The 27,764-nt window shown below is 38.5% G+C and overlaps 1 protein-coding gene and 1 long non-coding RNA gene across 5 annotated transcripts in view; one reads left to right on the top strand and one right to left on the bottom strand.

Moving 5' to 3' along the window:
- The window catches only part of rapgef6 (Rap guanine nucleotide exchange factor (GEF) 6), an 83,923-nt gene extending 58,247 nt beyond the window's left edge, over positions 1–25,676 (bottom strand). For all 4 annotated transcript variants that reach the window (XM_088440714.1, XM_088440715.1, XM_088440716.1 and 1 more), the window contains exons 1-4: positions 25,267–25,676; positions 9,497–9,567; positions 7,572–7,628; positions 5,154–5,237 (exon numbers count right to left, since the gene is read on the bottom strand). In XM_088440714.1, coding sequence (XP_088296840.1) covers positions 5,154–5,237; positions 7,572–7,628; positions 9,497–9,567; positions 25,267–25,341 — 287 coding nt within the window. In that variant the 5' untranslated portion in view covers positions 25,342–25,676. The remainder of the gene's footprint in view (positions 1–5,153; positions 5,238–7,571; positions 7,629–9,496; positions 9,568–25,266) is intronic.
- Positions 6,305–23,648, top strand: LOC148409042 (uncharacterized). Its single transcript, XR_015868565.1, has 3 exons — positions 6,305–6,570; positions 16,832–16,908; positions 22,981–23,648. It is a non-coding gene; the product is annotated as an uncharacterized LOC148409042 (long non-coding RNA).
- Positions 25,677–27,764: the final 2,088 nt, after the last annotated feature.

The following is a 27,764-nucleotide window of genomic DNA, read 5'->3' as shown; positions in this document are numbered from 1 at the left end:
TATGGCACTCAAAGGTAAATAAATCTACATTTTTGATTTATGTTATTCAATTGTATATATGCATATTATATATACGTAGCACTTACTATACTATTTTGAAACCAATATTTAATGTTTATTCAATTTTGATGTTTTTACACGCATTAGCTATTTGACATTGGTTTGAATTGTCCGCCATACGGCGAATTCACGTTACGATCCTACGAACTGCGGAACAAATTAATCTCGTAAACTGGGGGCCCACGGTATATGTGTGATTACTATGTATTGTTGGCGTTTGGTGTCATTTTCACTCATCTGGCGCGTTTTTATTATGATTATTACTTTTATTAATAATGATGATGATAATAATAATCATGTAAAATACCAATGGGAGAAAAAAAAATCTCAGGGCCAGTAAACTAATCTATTGTATTGTAATTCGTGGAAAATTAATTAAATATTTGTCTAATCAATTAAAATAAAATAAAAAAAAATATCCACGTCTACAACAAGCCTCAAAACCACTTTGCTTGTATAGGAGAAAAGCTTTTAAAGTGGCAGATTTCATCAGGTGATGAGTTTCTGTGCGGCCACATATCTTTCAGACCCGCAAATGTCTGTGTGGGGGGTATGAAGGGGGGTTGGGGAAGGTGGGGGGCTGACAGGTCCATTGACAGCTGCAGTGCCACGGGGCAATAAACCATGACAGGCAGCGAGGAAACCAATGCTGTGCGTGTGTGTGTGTATGTACGCACGCACGGCATTGGTTTACACACACACACACACACACACACACACACACACACACACACACACACACACACACACACACACACACACAAACACACAGCACCATCCCCACACACAGAGTTCAAAAATGTAGAGAAAAATGAAAAACTTGATTATGTCAAGTAGGTTAGATTTGAAAAACAAGTGGTTTCTGAAAGATTTTAGTGTTTGTGCTCTAAACTTTCTATTTCCTTTATCAGTGAATTATTTCCAGCAGGAACCCTGCTCATTTCTATAATGGATAAGTAATTACAAGACAGGACTATGGTCAAAGATGATTGAACCCAAACATTTAGCCTTAAAAAGGAGTTGGGCCAAATGCAAAATCCGGATGTTTTGTACAAAAAATAAAATAAAATAATGGAAATTGATTGTTTTGAATTGAACAGCCCATACTGTACATAGGATTTTTATTTTTAAATCATAAACCAATTATTGGGGTTATAGTAGGTCCCTTTTGACCCATTCTGGGTTTTTTTTGGACATGTTTTTGTTTTGTTTGTTGTTTTTTTTTTAATGGTGAAAAAGAAATAGTGAGGAATAGTTGCAATTTTAGTCATTGTATAACTCCAAGTAGATGTGTGTGAATGAGCTCATTATGAACGTTTTTCATTATGGATCACTTCAAGTTACCTTCTCAAAGAGCTGGGTAATTTTGTCAAAAAAATAAAATCTCCCCTTTTTTTGTTAATTCTATCTGATTTAATTCCAATTTTTTTGCCCTCCCATTTTTTTAAAGAAAATTACTAAAAAGGACACAGAAAATGAAGAACAAGCCTGCTTTTATTTTAGTTAGCACTTAACATATATATATAACTCTCAGAATTTAAGTGCAAAACCTCTGCCTTGCATGAAATATTTCTGTAAACAAATGTAGCATAGTAGAACATAGAGAGAGATGGACAAAGTGCAAACTTTTTTTTGACTTACTATTATTAAAGCATTCCCGGCTACATGCTGACATTTCCACATCAGGCTTTTTCACTCTCTATACTGTACGTATGGGTACTTGATATTTGGCGATCTGCAAGGCGGCCGCTTCAGAGATCGCACTTCATCGTGCCCCGATCTTCTCATGCATGCTTCCTTGTTTAAATGACTCATAAACCATGGCACCACAGTAAGCTTCTTTTTAGCGGGAGTTTGTTGGTTGATGCGGTCTTGTTCCCCTCGCAAAGCTTGAAATTTTACATACTCGGGTAGGTGCCTTTGTTTGAGTTGCCTAAATATGTTTGCTGTGCTGCAGCTGCATTTTGTTGCAACGGCCTCAAACAAATGTGCTAGAGATACTTGCTCCACGTCTGTCTCCGCAATCCCAAACAACTTCCAAACCACTGATGATACAACTCCTGTCTTTTAGAAACAATTCACTTTCTTTAGCCCAAGTAGCCATGTTCCGCTAGCCTTCAATTTGGCCTGAGTCTGAACGAAAAAAGGAATGCGGAAGCTACAAAAGCTAATGAGGATGAAATGCACTGCAGCAAACAAGGAAGAAAATATTGATTTTATTTTTTTTAATATAATCCCTAACAAAACATCAAAAAGGAAACAATATATTGCTCAAACCTAACTTCTAATTTCTATCGTGTGAGTTGACTTGACATCAATAACTGGCAAGGAATGACCAAATTTAATTTATTATAAAACTACACGTGGACTTGGGCGATAAATTATTTCACGTCGTCCTGCTCATTTCCATTTGTGCAAAGTTACAGTTGCCCTGGATGACAGAATTGGTTAATTGAAGATCCAAATTGGTTTTTATTATTATTTTTAGTGGTCACTAACTCACACTGGACCAAAACCAAACTTTTAGGTGACAAGCAAGCATAGTCCAAATCTCAGAACTGGAGTAATGAAAGCGCAGACAAAATTTTCTGCGGTGGGAGGCTGGGTCAACTGCTCAACCCAAACAGAGCTGTGGCTTCATTTGGTAACCACTGTTTCCATGGTTACCAAGACCAAGCGGAAAAGAAACAGAAAAAAATGGACAGACAAACACACACTAACTTTATGAGTCACTTGCAAAACAACAATGCTTCCATTTTATTTTTAGAGAACTCATTAACCATTGTTGTTAATGTTTCATTGGAAACAAGGAAGAACATTCCCACTTTTGGGAATGCCATCAGTGTAGTTTGTGGACTTACATAGTATGACTACTTATTAGTGTGTGTATTAGGTTGGTAGCTAAACAGGGAAATAATTCTCCTATCCAAGAGAAAAGGAACATCTCGGGGAAAAGAGAAAGAGAGGGGTTTGGAAACAGCTAATGGTGGGAGGGAGGGAGCAATCAGCACAAATGAGTAAAGTTTGAAGCTCACCAATCGGGAAATTTGTAAGTCCGTTCGTCAGAATTCCAAGAAAGCCAAAGCAAATCCAGCATGTTATCCACAAAGTGAGGGAAAAAAGTTACTCCGCAAAATGTGTAGGGGGAGGAGTGTGTTTGAGTGTGTGCGTGCACACTGCCTCCCGCTCGATACTGCCCTGTGTCGGCTGCCTTTGCATTTGTGTTCGTGCGTACGTGTGTGTGTGTGTGTGTGTGTTGCTCATTTCCTGTCTGATGTGCTGGCAGGCTCCAGGCAGGCAGGCGGGCTGCACAGGAACACATGGCCGGCCACTGTTCCACCCAGGTCAACGCATTCCACAAATGCAGCCACACACGCACACACACACACACGTATGTGGAGCTCATTCACATACATATTAACTAACTATACTATGCATCGTGAAATCAGCTTCATAAAATTTATATACATATACATATATATATATATATATATATATATATATATATATACAGTCGAACCTCTATATAGTGAACCTCTACAAAGTGAATCTCTCTTCATAGTGAACGAATCTTTACGGTCCCTTGCAAAACAGCTATATTTGACGTGTATGTAAAACCTCCTCATAGTGAAACTCCACATAGTGAATAATCTCTTCATAGTGATGCTATTAGTCAGTCCCTTGACAGCATCTACCTCTATATTGTGAATATCTGAACTTATCGAAAATTGTGAAGTTGTAAAATTGGGCGCACTGTCGGGATTTCCTCCCTGCCTAGCCGCTCTCGCGCGCCGCGACTTTCTCTTGCATTTTCACTTCGTCCACCGTCCACTGCGCATGCGTTTCTCCGCTGGTCATCCCTCCGAAAATTCTAAGATGTCGGAATCTGCCGTGAAAAGTATGGATGCTAGATCTATAAGTCGGAAGCGAAAGCCTTTGTCGTTGGAGGAGAAGTGCGACATAATTCGGAAGTGTGCGAGTGGAGTGAAGCAGAATGCCATTGCAAAGGAGTACGATGCTTCGCCTGCTGCGATATGTGGCATTCTGAAGAAGAGAGAAGAGATAATGCGACTTGTGGAATAATAATAAAGATATTTGTTCAATGTAAAATGTTTTTACATTAGTTTTACCGCATTAGATTTTAGTGTTTAAACAACTTAAGTTGTTTAATGTACATTTATTTACATATTTATTTTTAAAAAAACGTATATAAAATTATTTACATATTTATTAAAAAATTATTCACATATTTCATCAATGAATTCTGAACATTTTAGGAAAACCTCTATAAAGTGAATCTCTCTTCATAGTGAACTTCTCTCCTCGGACCCTTGAAGTTCACTATGTAGAGGTTCGACTGTATATATATATATATATATATATATATATATATATATATATATATATATATATATATATATATATATATATATATATATATACACACACACAAAAGGTATTGATTTGGGGTAAAGTTTTTAATAAATTGGAGAAATACATATTTTATTAAAAAAAAGTCATTTAACTTATTCAATCCCAAAGATATATATCTTTTAAAAGTTGAAACATTCAATCCAAGGTCCTTATTCATTCATTTATCTATTTGGGGGATGCACGCAAATTTCATCCCACAAACGTCTTAATTTTGGTGCATTCCTAATTTTTGTTTTTAAGTGTTAGAATAAAGTAGGGTCTAAAATGCATGGCACTGAACTCAGTTAAGTACTGTATATGTCTTTATTTTTTCTTCTATTATTTTTTTTGAATAACTAAAAGAGAACTGTTCTTTGTAACATTTTTGTGCATTTTTTTAAAAATAACAATTCACCCCCATTAGCATGTATGCTCAATTTGGGAATCCCCATTCGTCACAATAGATGGCGCCACATAAACACACACACACCCACACACACATTCTAGCACACAAACTTACATACACAGTGAGTAGGCATAGTTGTGTGTCAACATGCATACTGCAGGCATTTCCCCGCCTCCTCAACTAGATTTGTGTGTGTGTGTGCGTGTGCGTGCGTGTGTGTGTGCACGTGAGGGGGGGGGGGGGGGGGTATGCGTGTGTATTGAAGTACACATACCAGCACCTTGCCAGGTACATGTCCTCCTTGACGAAGACAGATCCAGAGAGCAGGACATACCAGCAGCTGGCAATGCTGTCAGGACTATACAAGATAAACAAGAAGGCCATCTTTAATTTCTTATACCTGACACAATAGCTGCAACTTCTGTTTTTCTCTTGTCATAAAAGCCAAAATAACATTGAAAAACCCCAAACTTTGTTTGAAATCCAAATTTGAAAACTGAAAATTTGGGTTGAAACCCTACTTACAAACCCTAACCATATTTGAAGTGTGTCAGAAAATGGATTCACATTCAAAAAATGATTCAATTCTCATTTATTACAATTCAGAATCAATATAAAATGTCCCAAAATCGATTTTATGAATTAAAATTAAAACAGGAACACGTCCTGTTGGCTTTCGAGTAAGTACGTTAAGTTGTTCACTGCCAAGGAAGAGACAACAGAGTAATGGAGTAAACGTCTCACGCCAATGGCATGCTGCAAAGGTCGACTTAACAAACCCACCAAATAATACATCAATGCAATGGCTTTAGTATGCTTTTAGTTTGATGTTTGCCTTTGCAGCAATGGTTGGGACCAGCTAGCATTACTCCTCACAACTCCGTTTTTTTTTTTTTTTCCATCTCATCATATGTCTACCAACTTCAACCCACCGCCATTGAAGAAAAAGAAAAAAAACAAACAAACATTTAATCGCTGATTAAGGATGCTAAGAACCGCGAGTCTAATACGGAGTCTAATAGATAGATAGATAGATAGATAGATAGATACTTTATTCATCCCCGTAGGGAAATTCACATTTCCAGCAGTATCCTCAAGTCGAGATATAAAATATGAGAAATAAAATACACAAAGATACACATAAGTCCAGTACAGAAGTATACTTAAGGTGCTTGTTAACAGTGTAAACAGAATAGTGTGAATCGTTGGAGTCTAGTGCAAGTATAATTAAGGTGCTTGTATATCATTGTACAGTAAAATGTGGCACATTCTCCAGCCTTAGTGCTGGTCGCTAACTACATGGTGTATTCAAATGCAGTCGAACATTTCAAACTCAGACAGAAAAAAGATTAATCTATGCATTAAACCAGAGATCCCAAATGCAGATCTGCAGCTCCGTACCGGGCCGTGTGGGCCGCACCAGAAACAACTAACTCGTTATAGTCTGTAAGAGTTGGCTACGTTTTGTGTTACTTTGCCTCCTTCTTCTGCGTTTTTGAGTAATTGATCTAATTTCAGTTAATTCCAAGCTGTGGCACCATAGGCCGATTCAATCACATGACATCGGCTCACGGGGCAGTGACGACGTCAGCTGAACAACAACACACTAGTTTCCGTGTCTATAGCCGCTCGACAGCTCCTGTGTTCTCGTAACTTCCACTTGCTTGTTTGTGCCCGTGAAAACATCGCTTGTGAGTTGTGTTTTGATTTTCTATTATGTGGCACGCGTGTTCGATAGTACATTTTATGTTGTATAAACGTTTAATTTATGTATGTATCGTGAATAGTGTTGTGTTATACTGTACTATATATTTTTGTATCATTTCAGTTTTACAGAATATAACCTTCAGAGATTGAAGCCAACCGTAAACAGCAAATGTTTACTCCAGCCTCTTCATTTTTCTTGGACACACACTGAGAGCAAAATATAACTATTTCAATTGTATGTATTATCTGAGCATGAAATCTATTATATTTTGAAAAAACTTTTATTTTGAAAACAGGATTCTTTTGGATTTGTTTCGGTCAAGTTAGATAAGTAATAAAAATATGTCTTTGGGAAGGGGGAAAAGGACCAGTCAAGAAACAAGTGACGATCCTACAACTTCACTAATGTTGACTTCATATTTTCTGTGCACTTTATATTTGCCATCCGCCCCCCCTTGGATAATAACTTGTCTCAAGAAGAATGATGCCGCTCAAATTGCTAAGTAATTGTACTTAATCACTACAACTGGACCATCAAGTGACTCCGGTTGACAATACCTAATCAAATAAAAATGCCTCCATTTTCTAGTGGCTGGTATGTGAAGGAATCATAAAATAGAAAAGTATCAGTTGAGAAGTTGGGAGAAGGCATGTTCCTTATAATTAAAACAATGTAAAAGACTTGTGAAAAATGTGTCAATTTTTTTAAAAACTTTGTATCCATTTGTCATCCTGTCTTGCAAAAGTAGACAGAAACAGATCAGGACGATTCTTTGCACATCTATCGATCGAAGCAGAAGTCATTGGCAGTCAAATCATTTTGAGTCGCAAATTGTTTTGAACAGAAAAGTGTTTCTGAATTCAAGAAGAGACCCAAAAATCAGAATCGAATAGAATCGTAAGACAAATCCAAAATTCCCACACCTACAAACTATTGTTTGAAACACAACTTAGAAATGCTATAAAAATGTTCGAGTGTACTCACTAGAAAAGGATGTGGCTGGCCTCATGTCTCTCATACCTGGCTGAAGTGCACATAGACCTGAGGGAGGAGAGTGGGGGGAAAAAAAAAAAAAAAAAACTTTGCATTCAAGGTATTCTGCACCATACTCATATCCATCTTCTCTTTTGTTTTGAATTTGAGTAATTTCTGTAAAATAATGGCCTGGTTTCAAAGAGATCAGATATCAATCAAACCATTAAAGAATGATTGGAATACACTACATGTCATTTTCAATTCTTCACTCCTGCTTCTTATGCCGACAAAAAGCTACAGCTGTGGAGTCATTTTATAAATGTACATTTTTGGTCATGATTACTGATGTATTTTGTGAAAGGAGTTAAAATTGTTATTTACTGCAATCGCACAAAAGGTTCGGTACACATTGTTACACTGTTTGTACTGAGGGAACATTCCCGACATGTCAAGCATACTTCACCCAAAACCTGTTTGCCATGTGATCCATCAAAAAAAAAAAAAAAAAAAGTAAGCTATAACTCAGAAAAGTCACATCAAGCGTGGGGGGTGCAAAGTTTTGCACTCAAGGCCAACATTTGACATTTTATTAAAAGAAAAAGTGGGCCAATCACCAGTTCATGAAAAATTGAGTGCAAGATGTTTTATCTGAAAAACAGCTTTGTTTCCGATTTAGGAGTGGAACAAGAAATCAGAGTTCCAAAAAACTTGGTTCCAAAAAATGCTTGAGGACTTTTTTTTCTTAACCCAGATACCCTCGTATTAGTGTACTGTACACATCAGAAAAAATATGTCAAGCCAATCGTAGCAACAATTTTTCTGCTTGACAGGAAAACGTGCCAGAAATGCGGATCAAAATAAACCACAATTTACCAAATAAAATAAAAATTTGCATGGACACACTTTTATTTTGAAGTTATTCCTGGCACTGTGTTGCAACACAACACCTTGACTAGGCTTTCCACTGCAACTGTTGGTCCCAAATCCCAATTCAAACAATACAAAGTTGTCCTGTACTCACATTTAATCGCCAATTTGGGGCCCTAACATTCGATACCTGTTGCCAGTGTTTACTGGTGCTCTGGCTTTGTTACGACTGTGTCTAAGCATAAATTAGCCACCAGCTAGCAGCACTTGAGTGCTCCACATAAGGCTCGCGTGACAGACATAAATGAAAATGCACACCTAAGTGCCGATGGTCTAAAAAATTTGCAGCTTCTACTGATCACATTTTAGGAAACCACGCTGAGTGAAAAGTGCTTTTTCAGCAGGCAAATCATAGACTAACATCTGTGGGGAGAGATTTAGAAGAGCAGGAAGAAAATAGTGTTCTGCTCAGCTGTTCATATTTAAGTTAATAATTGAATGAAAACGTGTTATTTGGTGTTCTGTTTTTATGGCTATTTTTCATCACCAAAAATATAAATTATGCGCAAATATTCCATATTCCTCAGTTGGTCCCATGAGGTGTTCGGACATCACCCCTTTTTTAATGCTCGAAATTTATGTATTACAAATTGTGTCTTTTTCTTTTTCCAGCTACTTTTCTGACTCATAGAAGCAGTTGTATGATCAACCAAACACCCCACAAGACCATCTGTGTTTGAAAACCCATGTGACCAAAAGGGATATTTATTCAGAATTTTCTGTAGGAAGACTACATTTGATTGTTTATATTAACTTACTAATTGTTTGACAGATGAATAAATGATGAAAAAGTGACTCGAATCTTTTTTAATTGTGAATTCAATCTCGTTTTAGAGAAACAATACTAAGTCAGTGGTTATAGAATGTTCCAGGACTAGTGATATTGCAAATGCAGGGTCAGTTTTAAGAACAGACCAGACCAGTATGTGGTTTGGAGGCCAAAGGTGACCAAGCAACAAGCTAGCCTCTACCGTTAGCATTTTAGTATTGTGCGTTAGAACTCGAACCTTAGCTGATGTTCCCTGAGGTGAGAGAGGACATCCATGTGGTAGAGGTGGCAGTAGATGGTGTTCAGGTCCTAAAAAACAAAGAAAAAAAATCATTCAAAATGTAAAACATTTTACTTTTAACATGCTAACTACTGAGATTGTGCGGTTTTAAAAAAAAAATATTCTACACTATGTACAAACAGAACAACGTAAAATAATTAAATCGGATATTAAAAAAATATTACTTTGATGTTTTTGTTACGTAACAACGTCCTGCTGAGTATATTTTGACTTTTTGATGTGATCATGTTTATTTTTCCTGATGCTTGGAAACTCAGGGAAATACTGTAGTTCCCGAGCGCACGGGGAAAGTGAACCCAACGTCCTTATGCATGAACAGCAATCGCTTCATTGATGCCGACATGCTGGTGACAGCATCCGCCCGTTGCGCTCCCGAAATAGAGCTCCATCAAGGCCGGTTGTCAAAGCGCTAAGAGGCTGAAGAATGAGGACAATTAGCAGACAAGCAGCAGCCACGACTCAGGTCACGGCCGTCAGAAGGCGTCTTAATTGATCTTTTTCAAATGATTGTCTTAAAAAACTGGAGTCAAAATTGAGAATGCTTCTTCATCATCACACACCAAAATGCAGACATCAAATCAAAATGGTTGGCTTTCTGTGTTTAAGTTTTTTATTTTATTTTTTTGTGGAACTACTAATGATTGGCATGTCAACCAAATTTCTAGTTACCAAGAGAATCTGGCTGCGGGGTTGAATTTTGAGGTTCCATGGGAGTGTAATGACTTGCATTAAGTGGGTTATCAGACACAATCAAGTGCTTCAGTAAGACCCAGTCATGTTGTCAGACCGCGCCCGAGGCAAGCAACCCCAAGATGTGAAAAGACAACCTCCAACTGCTACACTGCCTCCTACTGAGGCCTCTTTCACACTTTCAATTTCCACCGAAGCCCGATGATGCGGCTGTGTACTTGGCCTTTCTTAAAAAAAATACTTGAACAAATGCAGTAATATTTGTTTCCATTGTAAAAGTTAATTAGTATTGCTCCCTTCAAGTTGACTTTGACAAGTGAGAGCGTTTCATCCGCGGTAAAATAAAGAAGGACCTTTAACCACAACTTGTTGAGCCATAAAGAAATTGGTTTGTCCATAAAGTTTTGGAAAATAGTCTTTTTCTCCACAATGAATTTAGTACACCTCCCTCTTTTTAAATTTGTCAATGTCATCCACAGCTAACGTTGATGGAGCATAGTTCTTGGTCACTAGAAAAAAAAATACCGTATTTCTCCGAGTACAAGTTGAATTTTTTCCCCTCATTTTCAACCCCATATTGAGCGAGTAACTCAAAACAGACCCATTTCCCCCCCACATACTGTATCTGTGTTTGAATAACATTAATTCAAATGCGAGATAAGCAATATTATTTTATTTACAAGGCTTTTTTTTAATTGAACGATATAAACATACAATACAGAGTCAGCAAAATAGTTTCATTTACAAGGCATGAATGATGAGATGGCTTGTAATTACGTCACGCCAAACTACCAGGCAAAGTCAGTCAACCTGCAAATCATCCGCGCCGGCATTAATCAATGAGCATGAATTTTATGGACAGCGGACTTACACCATATGTCAACAGCTGATTGTTTGCAATGTGAATTTCCAATTTATTCGTAAATTAGTTGATAGAATTATACTGACAGGCTTATGACCGGTTTTAAAATCATTAATATCAATTATAAATTTAAGAGATTAACAGCCACATAACCACAACAATAAATATGGAAATAAATATCAAAATAATCTTCATTTGTAATTAATTCATGTTCATTTCGAAATAGAATTTCACTTCAGCGTTAGTGTGTGCAATTTAAAGTTTTTCCAAATCAACTGCAGTGCTTGGTTCTGCCAGCAGAGGTCCCCAGCTGTTGCAGAAACTTCCCAAAATTGCGTCAATGTCCAAAAAAATTGGCCCTAAATGGCCCATAAAAGCTTCATTTGAGCATTAATAGAAACGTGCATACAATATCCTTAAGATTGAAGCGTGATGAGCTATTGAAAGCTTCTGTTTGCAGTTCGGTTCATGTTTCAATTCGGCCACATTTTTTCTGCTCTACGCATGCGTGGCGCGAATGACTCGCAGATCAACTGAATTTGCCTGCTAGCTTGGCGTGACATCGCCTCAATTTGCATATTCAACTCAAACCCAAAGGCTGAGATACAGCCCAGCTCAGACTCACGTATCCTAAGGAGAGACAGTGAAGTCGTGACTCGCAAGAGTCGTGTTCATTCAAATGATGAAACACGCATGTCTCGCGAGAGTCGTACACATACGAATAGTGAAACACGCGAAAAACGCATACGTCTTTTTGACAGTGATCTTAGTCCAGACTAAAGCACATTTGAAAACTGGGGGCTTCAATAAAGTTAGGACATTCTTTCACTCTTCATTTTTGGATTCTATCGTTATGTCTATGTTTTTTTTGCACAATTTTGTAAGATCATTTCACTTTTGAGTTTTGATGGATTTCTACCGCAACTCACTTGCAGTAGTAAAGTCATGGTGTCTCTTCCTGTTGTCTTTTAATTCCCATCACAGCTCATTAAGGCATCAAAGTCTTCCACCCTTCTCAAAATCATATTAAAAAGAAAGTCGCAAATTCTAGATGGTAGTTGGTGTCAGTCAGCAGCTTCAATTGATCAAAAACACTTTTCATCTCCCAAAATAGCAGCACTACAAGGCGTTGCTATTTAATACCCCCAACTAAAAGTAACTGAAAGAGGCTGCCATTTTTTTTGTTACGCGCATACACAAAAAGCTACTTGTCGCCATGGACACCCACTCAATGCATTTCTGATGTTTGACAGTGAAAAGATGCATTCTAATGCCTTTGCTAAAATTGAGTTTCTTTTTTTTTTTAAATGTTGATAACAAGCAGCTTTACATAACTTTATTGGACAGTTTTAAGAGGTTTGGACAGTTTTAGAACATTTATGGAGGTTTGAGGACAATTGTCTATGGCATAAAGTCTTGTATAGCAGTGTTTCAAACCAAATATTCCTTCAGCATAAGAATGGTACAGTACAACATAATTAATGAAACTGCAAACTAAAATCTAAAGCTAAACAGTCATTTCCTGAATATGTTGCCATACTGCTCACACAGAATCTATTGTGGACATAAAAGACAGTGCATCCCTTGAAAATGGCTGAACAAGCATCTCAGGCACATAGCTGACCCTCAACATTTACATAAACATCCGACTCGTCCGGCCTTCGGGTCAACGTTGCACTTAGCTGTGAATAAACAAACCTGAGCAATGTGTTTCAACCGGCCTGTTTAGCAAGTCAATGCTAAATGAAAAAGCAAAATAAAGTGTTCATTAAGAAGTCCTTCAAGAAAATATTATCTCTGCTCACTTGAAGTTAACTTTCGAATTTTACCACAACCCATTAAGGCAGCAACATACTTTGCCCTATAAACATGATTGATCATATGAACTTTACAGTTCTAGAAAGCAGCATTTTTTTTTCACGTTGACCTTCTTGCTTCATATTTAATCTCAATTTATACTGCAACTCATTAACCTCTAAGAAACCTCTAAAAGCACTTATCTAGCCATTCACGGTTCTCACAGGGGATTTTGCACTGTACAGTTTGAAAACTGCATAGTTCTTGCTCTCTTCATGCTTATTTGATTTTCTATAACAGTTCGTTGAGGGAGCAGGATAGATGGTCCGTCTAGAAATTTTTAAAACACTTTTCCTCCACAAGAATACAGTACCACCCTTACCTGTTCATGTTTATTTTGGATTCCTACGCATCCTGATGAGGCAGCAAGGTACTTGTTCCTTCTCTCTAAAAGGTGTTTTTATTTATTTATTTAATATTTGCAGTTAAGGGAGGCTAATGAATTCCTCTGTTCATGTTTGTTTTGATTCCAACACAGTCTGTTGGCGTAACAAAGCAATTTGTCTTTCTAGATCAGCGGTTCTCAAATGAGGGTACAAGTACCCGTGGGGCTTCATGAAAGCACTTCAGGGGTTCCGTGAGATTTTAACAGGGCTTTCGCATCAGCAACAGGCAACAAATAGGCTAAATCCTTAAAGTCAGGGGAAGCGTTATTACAAGCATCATCAATGTGAGGTTAGAAGAGCACTTGTAGTACTTAGAGCTAAATCCCCTCTCCGGCATGTACAAAGGTACTATTCTTAGCAACAAAGCTCTCACACACACATAGACCCAAACATCGCTCGCTGGCTGCCCGGCAAGGCAGCGTAATTGAAGACACATGAGGGCGATCGGCTGGCAAATTGCTTAATAAGTGGCACAAAAGCAGACGTCTGGAAATAAATACAGGAAATATGTATAATTTCCATACCCTGGAAGGCAGGTGTGCTTGCTGGACATCATCTAGAAAAAGTGTGAAAAAGTCACCTGGAAACTCTTTGCATGCAGGAAAGGGAGGGCCGGCGACTGGGACTGGCGAGCGACCGAGTCACCCGCAAAATACACAAGCCACACGCACTTCGGTGGAAATTATGACTCTGGGTAATTTCAGATGAATTTTATGCTGGAATGAATGAAGTGGCAGGAGAAAGTTTCATGGCTGCATGCCATATGACGAGAACAACGCAGTAGATGTCAATGGAGGACGATTTAGGTCACGGTGCAACATAGCAATTTAAAGTTAAAGTCTACTTACTGGTTCTAATGCAGTCTATTGAGGCAGCCAAGTGCTTGATTTTTCTAGAAAGTACTTGCACTTTTTCAATGCAGTGAAATTAGGATTTGTGTTTGTTCTTTTAAAGACTATTCCTATTGCAGCACATTCTGAAGCGGTCAAGTACACTGCCCAACTAGAAAGCTGTGAGTTTACTTTGGATTTCTACAACAGCTTGTAGCGGTAGTAAAGGTCATGGAAGAAGTCTGATTTTAGCAAGGTTAAAAGGTTGTCTTGCACTGTTTTTGTTTACTTTGACTTTATCTGTAGCTCAGTGGTTCCCAACCAAAGGAATGCGGCCCAGTACCGGTCTGTGGATGAACTGGTACCGGGCCGCACCCAAAATAATGATGTTTTGGAACTGATTTTGTTTACCAGTTCATTCATTTGTACTTTGTTTGGCTTAATCTTTGTTTTTTGGCGCCACCTCTGCCTGCTGTTGAAATTACATTTTGTAGTGAGAAGGATGCTGTGGCTTTAATTGAGAACAGTCAGTAGGTGAGGCACACGCTGTTTTGTCTCTGTGAAATCTGGCCAACGGCTGTCGGTAAGTTGTACTGTACTGTCTTTGTAAGAATGTTGTCATTTAGGATAATTTGCCCAAAATTAGTTTGTTTGTTGATCCGACTTGTTATAAGTGAGCATATGCAAAGGTTTTGTATGGATAAGAACTCATTTGCATCTCATGAACGTTTTGTATAGAAAGTAATTGCATTTGTAATTCATTTGTAATGATTGATATGATTGACTTTATCGATGTCATTCACATACAATTTTGTCTGTGTAAAAAGGTTGGGGGCCACTGCTGTAGCTCAGTAGCCACTTTCACACCGCAGGAACTCTTCCGCTATACCCTGGTAGCACGAGTTCCCCTTTAAGTTCACACCGAAAAAAAAAACGTTCAAAGTATGGAAGGTTCCGCTAAGCCTATACTAGTAACTTTCTGAGCTCCTAGTTGCGACTAGGATCTTCGGCTCCGTACTAGCTCAAGGCACCAACATCCCTGGTTATTCTAGTTATTAAAATGCAGTGTGCTCTGAAAACACTGAGGCAGTAGACGTCAGAGGGAAGCATTTGTGAAAATACAATAATCCCTGAGCTCTGTGCTGCAGTCATCTCAAACTCGAAGCATTACATCAAATATTTGCCATATAAATGACCATTTACTTTGGATTTCTAGTGCAGCCTGTCGAGGCAGGAAGTACTTAGTCCTTATATCAATTTGTAAATCAAGGGTTTATTTTTCACCAGGCTGGACCCAGTTCAAAAACATGTTTTTTGACAGTAATCCCCTTGATACCTTCAAGTTTGATTTCAATTTGGACTGTAGCCTGTTGAGACAGGAACAGTTGACTCTTCACAAATACTCTTCTATAGAATTTACAACAGTAGGTTTGGCTTCTGTTTGATACAGCACCCTCTCCATTTTCAGGGGTGATCTGCAAAGTTTAATTGACCTAAACATGCATGAAAAAACACAAGATTTTGCTCCACCGTCAGGCCGGTTAAAACGAGATGTTTTATAGTTGTCATAATGAAAACAAAATGGCTTTGTGCTGCCACTTAAGAGTCAAGAAATAAAAAAAAATCCTGGTACAATTTTCATAAATTTGCAAAATTTGGTATGCACATCTAGCAGTCTGAGTCATACAAAAAAGTCAAGGCTTGCTGGTGCCTACCCCAGTTGACTTCAGGCAGTAGACGGGCGACACCCTGAACTGGTTGCTAGCCAATCGCAAGGCACACAGGGACGAACAACCATTCATGCACCCAATCATACCCAAGTACAAAAAGATTGAATGATGCTTTGTTTGACCATTATAATGGAGTGAGACATTTACTAGCTTGCAGCTGATGTGATGTATGTACGTATATTATAGTGAGTGCCAATTCTCAAATCTGGTCCCTAGTCGGGCTTTGCTACAACATTGCTATTCAGTTAAAGTCTAATATATACATCAAATGCCAAAAAAAACCTACAATTGAAATGTTGAATAATCCAACATTACATAAAACCTATTACACTTTAGCAATGCTAGTGTAAAATATAAACTATTAATCACTGTAAAAGAAATTAAATCCAAATTGAATCCAAAATAAAATATACCACATACTTAAGTGATGTGATCAAAAGAGTGTTTAGGCCACAATTACGTCAAAACACCATGGCCTGTTTTTGTACGTGTACAGGGATCATACGTTTGACCAAGCATACTAGATTTTTTTTTTTTTTTTTTTTTTTTGAGGGGGGGACTTGAATACCTTTATTGTCATTGTACACAGGTATACAACCAAATTGGGAGTTCTGCTCCAATTGGTGCACATAAATAATATGAAGAATAAACAGAATGAATAACTCAAAGTCCTCTATTGTGTCTGTCTCTTCATCAGACAACCAAAATCAAGAAGGTTTTTTCCCAGCACTCACATAAAATAAATAAAAAAATAAATAAACTGATGTGAGACAAGTGAATGAGTAGTCAAAAGTCATCGTAGAAGAAATTGCATATGCTGCAGAACTACGTCACCCCGGCTTAAAAAAATCCATTTATCTCGACCTATAGAGCCTTGAGGGTGGTATTTTGACTGATGACCCAATTTGCATCAACAGGTGGATTACAGGACTGGAGGGGGTTGTCACGCATGACAGCAGGCTGAAAAATTCCAGGGCACGTCTGACATGGATGAGTAAGTGACACTTTTATTGTGAGAAGGCACTTTCAGGAATGTTTGAGAACTTAAGTTTTATAGCACCCAAACCAAAAATAGGTCATGTCGGATCAGCAAAGAGCATTGAGCGGATATGCCCGATGGCGCTATTGGCTGTGCATCCAACTGGTAATTTGTGCATCCAACAACACCGCAGCTGAACTCAACTTTCTGCTTTGACAAGATAGCGGTGCCAAGATGGGCATGGCCAATAAATCTGGATATCCAGGGATGCTTAAAAACTATATACAGTGATCCCTCCTACTTTGCGGTCTCAGATATCGCGGTCTCAGTACTCAGTACACGGGTTTTTCCAGGAAAAATTAAAAATATTTTAAAATAAAAAATTATTTAAAAAATGCACAAAAATTGAAAAAAAATGAAAAAAAAGCAAAAAAGTACTGTGTTCATCAAATTATTAAGTAATATTAGTTAATAACTATGTTAAGAATTCTTCAAGCATTAGAGTTTGTGACGTTTTTTTTTTACCTTATTTTGAAATGCAGGTTTTTAATTTGTCGTGTCGCGTTGCATTTCCGTTTCCTGTTTTACGTTCTCTGTGCGTCATTCGGCTCGTTACGGTGACGTAGTGAGTGACAACGTAAGCTCATATTTATAGTTAATTATCATTTATGTTGATAACGCACGCTACAGCCTATGTTTAGTGAGCGATGAGTGTTTATTCTGTTTATGTGTTCGTTTGTGTAGAGGTTGCACTTTGTAGTTAGTAGTTGTTAGTTGTTGCTAAGCCGCTAACCTCGGCCAAAAATACAGTAAATTCATAGATTAAAGTTCGGCAAGTGTTTATATGTTAGTTGACTGACTTTAACATTGTTGTTGATTTATTATTCAACAGATACTACATGATACACCATACATGAGCCAAAATAAATGTTAAGTTCAACGTGATGACTTGCGTACTCTTTCACCGGAGTCTTGGTGCAGATAACCAGTCCTGAGAACAAATTCTCAACAAACTAACTAACTAGGGGGATCACTGTACTTGATACATTACGTTAGCCCCGCCCCTTGGACTGATTATATGACTAAACCATACTAGGAGACCACCTGTAGCCTCTATGCACGTTACATGCCAAGGGCCATGTACCTGTTCACGCCTGCTCTGAGGCATGGAATGCACTAAAATACACTAATACAAAGTGTGTTGTTAGCGCATGCATGTGCCAACTATGACACCAGATCCCCGACAGCACGGCGGCCCGTGCCCACAGGAAGCAGCGATGAGTTTACTTTTAAACAATAGCTGGCAGGCACAGTGCATCGCGAATGCTTCCTGTTGTTTCAAAACAGGCTTGCTTTTAGGAAGAGCTGCTGGAATGCTCATGTTAAAAAAGAAAAAAAAAACAAAAAAACATGTCAACAACATGAGGTAAGAAGAGACACACAGAAGTACCTTGTCGACTTTAAATTCACAAAATAGTGGCTCTGGACCAGAACCATGGCCATGATTTGGTCATTTGATGTGAGCTAGTGCTAACCGTGTCAGGTATTACAGTACATGACTCGTGTCTTGGTATTGAGCAATAATCCACAATAAAAATTGTAACTGCTTGAGACTGGATGAGACATAATGCATTTATAACACACACAATTTGGATTACATATTCAGAATCGACATGTTTCTCACAGTGACTTAAAAACCAGACCCCACAAAAGTTGTGATTACAATTCATTCAGAAACTTGGCAGCTTGAGAGTGGGCGAAAAACTTACAGCTACGGCTTGAATTTCGTAACAATTAAAATCAACTAGATGCTTGCTCTAACATGACATGACATGAATCTACAATTTTAGAGTAAGAGTCACTGAATTAGTTAGCTCGAGAGTGGACGAGAAACATTGCGTAATGGGGTAGCTACTAGCTCTGTCTTTTTTGACGGCGTGCCATGTATCCAAAAGCAAAAGGATTCAAACAATCAGAGGTTTTCGGATGAGAAAGTACATTCAGTCTTTGACCACAGCTAACCCGAACCCCTTGATCGAAATATCATTCAGTAAACAATTTTTTTTGTGGCATAAAAAAGCTTGGAATTCAAAATTCAATCCCAGCTAAAGTATGGTAATGCAAGATGATTTTTCCTAATCATATTTACTGGTAGTTTTTTTTTTTTTTTTTTTTCGCAGTGGACCGGAAGACAACGCCTGAATCGGCTCATTTGATGTTCGTTGGGGGAGCAGAGCGCTTGTTATGGTTTGTTCACGTGCATACAAAAGCGCTCTATGGATGGTGTGAAAGAGGCTTTCTGGCCGCCACACGAATGCAAACAAATAGGGGATCAAGAGGCGTCAAAAGAACCCCTATGAAAAGATGGAGGCGGTAAAAAAAGGAAAAAAAAAATCCTTGCTCTGCTTCTACTGCTTTTCCACAGAGAGGGCTTGAACGCAGCACTGATCACGCTTGGCCCCAATGGAAGGTTGTTGTTATCAGACCCACAATGCACCATGATTGTCACTGACAAATCAAAAGCCCCCTTCAGTGAAGCTCCAGAAATCGAACCCGTTTTCAAAGCTATTTGCCAAAATGGTTCAGTGCTTCATTAGGCGTTTATGAGGAATAGAATTCATTCTAATTGTAGCTGCCCAAGTGTGGTTGAAAAACACTGCAGCGATTGATCGTTCTATCCAAGAAGACTGAAACATCTTGTGTGTCATTCCAAATCTATTGGAATCTTGCGGACAGTTTAAGGGCAATGTTTCTCAACGTTTTAATTGTGAGGAATTTAGGAATCCCATCATTTATGGTTCATAATATCATACAAAGATTTAGAGAATGTGGAGAACTTAAGCCTAACAGTAATAGCCAAGGCCAAAAACCAACATTAGACGCCTGTGACCTTCGAACCTTCAGGCAGCATCGCAGTAAAAACAGACATCACTGCATGGGCAGAAACCATTGTCAGTTAACACACTTTGTGGCTACATCAACAAGTGTAAGTTACTACCACGCAAAGCGAAAGTACATCAAAAACATCCAGAAACGCTGGCGCCTACTCTGGGCCCGAAATGGACAGATCCAAAGTGGAAACATGTGCTATGGTCCAATAAGTCCACATTTCAATTTGCTTTTGAAAATCCTGGATGTTGTGTCCTCTGGTCAAAGGACGAAAACGACAATGCTGATTGCTACCAGGGCAAACTTCATCAAAGTTTTGGAACAACACATGCTGTTATCCAAGCAAGGTCTTTTCCAGGGACATCCTTGTATATTTCAGCAAAATAATGTCAAGCCACAACGTGTATGTGCTACAAAAAAGTGGCTTTGTAGTAAAATTGTGGGGGTACAAGATGACCTGTCTCCCATTGAGAATGTGTGGTGCAAAAACCAACAATGGAGACCCCGGATTGTGAACAACTGAAATTGTACATCAAGCAGGAATGGGAAAGAATTCCATCTACAAAGCTTCAAAAATTGGTGTGCTAAGTTCCCAATCAGTTATTGAATGTTGTCAGAAGGTGATGTAACACAGCGGTGAACATGCCCCTGTCCCAAATTAACTGGAACGTGTTGCAGGAATCAAATTCAAAGTGTGAATGTTTTGGGTTTTTTTAGTTTTTATTAACATTTCACAAAATGTCCCACCTTAGAGTTGTAAATGGAGGGAAGTACCACTTGATCATTTCATAGAGCAGGGGTGTCCAAAGTGGGTCCTCGAGGGCCGCTGTCCTACATGTTTTCCAGGTTTCTTTTCCTGACACACCTGATTCAAATGATCAGCTTATCAGCAAGCTCAGCAGAAACCTGATAACGATCCTAATCATTTGAATCAGGTATGTCTGGAAAAGAAACCTGGAAAACATACAGGACAGTGGCCCTCGGGGCCCGATTTTGGAAACAACTGTCATAGAGCTTTTCCGGTTCTCATAGTGCAGGGGTGGCCAAGTTCGGTCCTCAAGAGCCACAATCCAGCCTGTGTTCAATGTAGCTCTTCAGCCAACACACCTGACTCAAATCAGCGTCTGAGGAGCTAATCATTTGAATCAGGTGTGTTAGCTGAAGGGGCACAATGAAAACAGGTTGGATTGTGGCTCTGGAGGACCAAAGTTGGCCACCAACACCAATACCACCAAAAATTATTTTTTTCAAGTTTAATGAACTGATGAGCCATTGTGTCAAAGGCTTTATAGAACTTTAAGAAGAAATGAAACAGATTATCCTAAAAAAAATGTAATAATCCAAAATGTCCAAAACAACCCTAATGTCATTTGATAAAATAAACCCTGATTGAGTCTCTTCAATATTCAAATTCAAGACAGTTTTCAGTCTTCTCACAAAATACAAGTATTTTCTCATTATTACCAAGCAAATATAATGGACCCCAGTAATCAATCAGAGAATTGCCATTGTTTTATTTGATAATTAAAGTTGTTAAACCCTGGGTCATTATTACAGGAAATCTTTCTTTTTTAATACTTTCAAAAGAGACTTCTGAGAGGAGGGGTGTCAGCTCAGGTTCAAATGATTTGTGAAATGCTGAAACCAATCCATAATTACCTGGTAACTGATTATTTTTAAGAGCATAACAACTTTTACCTCCGCAAGTGTAAGCGTCATTTGATATTTAGTAGTAATATTAACAACTAAAAGATTCAAAAGAGCCTCAGGGGATGCCTGACACAATGTAGAATTATACAAGTTTGCATAAAATTGGAGAAGGAATATTTAGCTATTTAATTGTAGTCCCATCAACATTTAATTTACTTATTTTATTAACATTGGCATGTTGTTTGTCTAAACTAAAAATTAGTGTGAATTGTGTTCCTCTTCTCCAATAAATCTTGCTTTGTAGCTAATAAACTCTCCTTTAGCTTCTTGATAGTATAGATCATCTAACTTAGTTCGAAGAGTAAAAAGCTACAATTTGTTCCTCTCTGTTAAAATATCAAAATGTTTCCAACTTAGCTAAATTAGTACTACATTTTCAAGTTCAAACTTTAAAAGTTCCCTGTTAGAATTAATTATTTTATCTTATTGCATGAAATAGTAGCATCAATTAAACCCTTTTTTTAACTTCCTTATCTGATAGTGAAGAGACATTCAGTTTTCATTATGTTAAGTGATGAACCGATTTCAGAAGAAGACAAATTTGGGCGGCACGGTGTCACATTTTTGTGACAGAATGGGTTTCCTGTAAGTAGATCTGTTCTGAACTGTTTAGTAAAGACAAACGAGGCTTTGCGTTTAGTATTACAGTATTTTGTTAACTTCTAGCAGGAACAGATAAATGGAACAACTCTAAACAGGTGGTAGTAGACAAATGGAAATACAATCAAACTGTGCGAACCTGAAGATAGATGTAACACACTTATCAAGATCATTACTTATATTCTATTTGTCATAAAGCAAAATAGCAGTTTTTCCCTTCCTTTTTCTCTATAATGATGAGAAAATGTTTTGTTGACTATTTTGCAGCAACCATAAAAGTCCTGGGTTGTTTTTTTTTTTTTTTTACTTGAGCCCTGATGTAACAGAACATTAATTGAAAATATGAACTTCACATGAACTCAAGGGTAAACTTTACAGTTATCATATATTTCAGAGTACAAGTCAACCTCGCTTATAAGTCGCCCCACACCCTTTTTTACTTCATTTTGGGTGAATTTTACCAAAAGGCGATGAGTCTACACCTGACTTTAGTAGTTATAGACATAGATCATGACTGTCCAATTATAACACATGGTGTGTGTTATTAAAATGAAATTACCGAACTTTTAGACGCATTTCTTCATTGTATATCGATTTACATACTATTATAGTTATGGGGGGAATGGGGTGGAAACAAGACTAGCGAAAGGCAATGTGCACGTGCACATAGACGCAAATGTGGAAATTACTGTTGCAACAATAAAACAAATAAATAAATGGAAATAAATTTGAAGTTTGTTTTTTTGAAACAGTTGCATATGAATTTGTCAAATAGTCCTGAAAGTCATCATCACTATCCAACACCAAAAAGCTCCTCCCATTTAACTCCCGAACATCCTCTCCTATCTCTTTGTCAATTATTCAAACATCCTTATTACTCTTCCACAGGTAGTCATCTTGGGACCATTCAATTTGTTTGAAATGGAGGTCTTCAGAGATGATTTGCTGACCATCTTACTTTGGATGTTCTTTACCCAAGTGACGACTGTTGTGAGATCAGGGCGTGGAAGGTTGCCCTTCGCTGTATCTCCCATTCATGCTGGCTTGTTCAAGCACACATCCAGGGGCTGAAGGAGACAAGTCAAGCTGTCTTTTCCTTTTCATAATGCGTCAAAGTACGCCAGGAAAATTATCCACTCAGCCTCGTTGTTGACACCAAAAAGACAATAAGGCGGCGCATGAAGAAAGAGTATTTTTATGTCGTTCAGCACAAACGCTCTAAAACGGATGCATGAAATATCGAATTAGAGGTACTGTTTGTAATCATTTTAAGCCTTGTAAATGACATACTACTAATTGAGCATTCAAATTAATGTTACTCAAACACAGATATGTGGACAAAATTGGCCTGTTTTGAGTTATGCAGTTATAAGTCCACCCCCTAATATGGGAGTTAAAAATGAGGGAGGAAAAAAAAATCGACTTGTACTCTGAGAAATATAGTAACGTGGGAAAATCACCAAACTACAACCTCTCTGTTGAAAGCCAGGTTACCCAGCATAACCTATGAATGTATTTTTGAGCAATTTACGAAACCTTTACCACCCACAAAACAGGCCATTTCCCCTTATCTTGGGCTCTTTAAATCTGTCAGGTCCTCTGTGAAGAGCAGCCGCTTGGTCAAAAGGAACATATTTTTCTTTGCCGCTTTCCACAGTGCCTTCTTATGCCAACAAAAGTGAACCTGGTGATGGTATTATGATGCTTCAGATTGTCTTGAAATTTTCCTCCTGCTTAATAAAACACATCAACGCCATTAGGAAACTTTTCTTTTTCTTTAGCTGGTAGCACCTTCTGGCAGACAATGACAATCAAAGCACACACATCCTCCTTTTAACTTCCGCTGGCCTGGACAAATTTAGATTCCTATGTCATCCTTAGCTTTCCAAGTCAGTTGCATATGCAATACGCCTCAAAACAGTCTCCTCATTTGTGTCTGTCTGTTTTTCATTTGTTATTTTATCTCTGAACAGTGTCCACCATTTTTTTAGTGCATCGCTTCCCGAGTTAAATTGGCCAATGTGCAGACAGCAATCATCAGATGTAAGAGAACTTTCTGTAGTTGTAAGGGAGTCCAGAGTAAGCTTCTTGGGAAGCAGAGTTTTACAGGCAGCGGTGGAAATCATTTGTCAACTCTCCAGCGGCCTCCATTCCGTTGCCATAGTCGTGGTCATTAGCAGTAGCAGAGCTTTATCTTCAAGTTCAACAATTCTTTTAAATATTCAACATGATAAAGTAAAGCCGTGGTTCACGGCTTAAAACTCACAAACATTTTATAATTACATTTCGTGCTTACTGCTCAACAAACACATCTTCAAGCCATCTCGGCCTCTTCTCCATGTTAATATCTCCGCGCGAACTGCCAGCAGCCTGACGTGACGTCATTCCAATATGCATGTTGTGATTCGTACCCACAGGCGGCAATCCACAGAGGAGGTTCGTGCAAAGCAGCGTGTAGTGAAGCTACTTAGTCATAGAAGTGAGAGTTGTATTTTTAAGACTTTGCACTCACATGTTTTAGAATCGTATAGCCACAAGAAACAAATTCAAACCCAGAACATTTTGTTTTATCGTCATAAGAAAGAAATGAAACCCGTCGCAATTTTCGTTCGTAGTCACGAGGGAGTATTTAAAACAGACAAATCATTAATCATGATCTAGAGATCCGAATCGTTAATCGCGCAAACGTATTTTTACAGTTATTTCACTCATTTTCGTTTGACATTACTGTATTCCTTTCCGTGTTGCCTTAAGCGACGATATGACATCATAGCATTCCTCACACAAATGACAGTCCTCTCTAGTCGTGAGTTGCCTTCATTGGCCAACTGAAATCAGAGAACCCTCAACACAACTGGTTTAAAGTACAGTACATTAAATTATTATCTATTTGCACTTGTGGTCTTAAGGGACAGGCAGATATCTTAACTGAACGAACGTACAAAATGTAACGTCCCCAGTTTGACTCAACGTGGCCAAGGCAAACTTGCTGATTGTACACGCCCGTTTTGTCTAGTTAGTGAACCCATGGGTACTACTTCACTCGCGGTTATATACTACGTATTGCAATTCAAGAAAGTAATCGGATGACAAAACAAGTTAGCAGCCATGAAGTTGTAAACTGAGGGAAGGAAAAAAAACATTCTAATTTACAGGCGCGATGGCTTCACCTACCTCAGCAGTCCGCAAGGCGGGCGGCTTCCTCAGCGCCAGCTTGAAAGCACTTTCCGTTGCTCCGGTCATTTTCATAACGTCGAATTCCAAAAAGGAGGGAGTTTTCCTTCCTCTGTGAACGATTTTTAAAGTTCGGGTGGAGTCACATCCCCCGCGTTGGAGCTCGTCCTCGCCCGGGCGCGCATGGACGGTGGACTTCTTCAGCTACCCTCCAACCTGGCAGTGAAAACACGCCAACAAAACTCAAAAGGCGTCAGAAAGAGCGTCGTAATCCAGTTAAAAGTGCAACAAAGTTGTTATGGATTCCGCCCGTCCATGTCGATCGCCGCCGCCGCCGCGAGTTCCATTCGAACTGCGAAAATTTTAGTTCCCTCCTCCTGGAGAACGGAGCGAATGTGGTGAGTTGACGACATATGATTGCCAGTAAAGCGGCGCTGCGTTCATGTACACCGGCACCGGGGAGGAAACAGGTGATGATACAGGGCAGCTTCCGCAAAATTAGACATATCTCACAATTTAATAAGTTCCGACAGAGATAAACAAGTTATGTAAAAAAATATAACCTATTCTTACAGTTTCAAACAAAAAGTCCGATTTGTATTAGTAAAGCTTTGACGAGCCAACAGTTTTACGTTGTTCCTTGAAGGCACCACTGACGAGTGATTTTCAGTAGCTGTGTAAAAGTGTAGCAAAATCTGGCAACTATAACTAAAGCTAAAGCGTTCATAAATAACACGATTTTATTACAGCAATTGTAGCACTCATACCGATCAGCAACAAGTTTTGTGTAATCGTGTCATTTTAAAGAAACGGAGTGTTTTGAGTTACTCTCTTGGACACGCCTTGCTCGTCTTATTGCATAACTCGGGCAACGCGTTCGTTTTTCCTAACAATATCTACCGCAGTAGGGCGGCATTAAAAGGTAGTTTTGCCACCGGTTCGTTGCCATGACAACGTAAACTGTAAATCTTAATTGAAATTAAGATGGTATGAATGTGTGTTTATTTTTATATAAACCATTTAATTGCTGTTTTCTGAGAAATATCGGTCAATTCATTATTATTTGAGGAAAATATGACTCAAGGTGGTCTACGCATCGACGGGACTGTAAATGACAAACCAGAAAAAAAAAATGTAACATGCCCACCACTGCTACCATTTGAACAGTACGGTACTGTCTTGCATAGTTGATTGAATTGTAAATACATGGGGGATGTGATTGAAATGTACATGCTTTCTAAAAATCCATAAATCCATGCATATTGATGGTCAGTAGGTAAGGTGCAAGAGCTTGATGATGTCAATACAGTATCTAAAGAGAAAATTTTAAGAAAATCCTCTCATGAAAGGCATTTAACTCCTAAAATGAAAGAACAAAAAAAAAGCAAGAGTTCGTTCAAGCAATTGACAGACTGATTCAGCTCCCACATCACAACAGATGGTGCACCTGCTCCACCTGCTTCACCTGTTTTGTAAGACCCCGGGATACTTGACCTCCGCCATGTGGGCTGGGATCTCAACCCCGACCCAGAGAGGGCACTCCATCCTGGCGTGACCGCAGGGGGTCCGTGAAATAATTTGGGTGTTTGGGAACTGATTACAGTGTCTTTTAGCAGTCACAGATTGGTGCCTTGTTCGGTTTAGTCTTTGTTTTTAGCGCCGCCTCTGGCCGCTGTTGATAGTGCATTGATAGTGCACTGTCTACCAAGTGTGTACATTTCATTTTATTTTATATTAAATTGTGAAAGTTCAACCAGTTTAATATAGTTTTTAAAATTTAACTTTTTTTTTAATTTGTCAAAATGCATTTTATGTATACAATTGCTTGCTCACGAGGCCATGAAGTCATCAAAGCTATTGCTGTTTTGACTAGATAATTGGAAGCAACCATTTGGGGGGAAATTGACCCGCTTTGTTAAGAAGTGTAGGCGTGCAGTTTGCAATTTTTATTTTCTAAACTTCAGTACAGCTGGAAGTAACAACTATGCTTGCTGTCTAATGGAATGTGGTGCAGAATTAAAAGGGCACTTATGACAAATGATTTTTTTGTTTGTTTTGTTTCCGCAAACATTTGCAATGGGGGTCCTTGGAAAATTCGCTTTCTAAAATGGGTCCCACTTTGAGGACACTTGCATTGGACTAGTCTGTTCTTCCATTGTCCACAATATTTGCCCAGTTAATAATTTCATTCCTCTTTATGTATTGTAGTTATTTTTTAATTCAGGTTTTGTTGTATAAAGGCTCTACTTGGCTATACAGCATTTACTTATAATCAAACAAAATCTAGGGAAATCTGTTCCATAACAAACCAGCAAGCAGACCCACATCCCAAAAAAGATGCTTTCAAAGGACGCACGAATCCCGTTAGTGACGGCAAAACTGAGTGAATTTTATTTTTCTGTGTGGGCCCGTTTATGTGACGCTCCAGAGCCGCCGCCGCCGGGCAAGGCAGATTGGTAATGGAAATGAAATCCTCTTTGACTCAGTCATGTTGTATT

Source organism: Hippichthys cyanospilos, chromosome 18 (genome assembly GCF_059441005.1).
Source record: "Hippichthys cyanospilos isolate Australia breed blue-spotted pipefish chromosome 18, RoL_Hcya_1.0, whole genome shotgun sequence".
Classification (NCBI taxonomy): Eukaryota; Metazoa; Chordata; class Actinopteri; order Syngnathiformes; family Syngnathidae; genus Hippichthys; species Hippichthys cyanospilos.
This window is presented reverse-complemented; position numbering and strand designations above follow the sequence as displayed.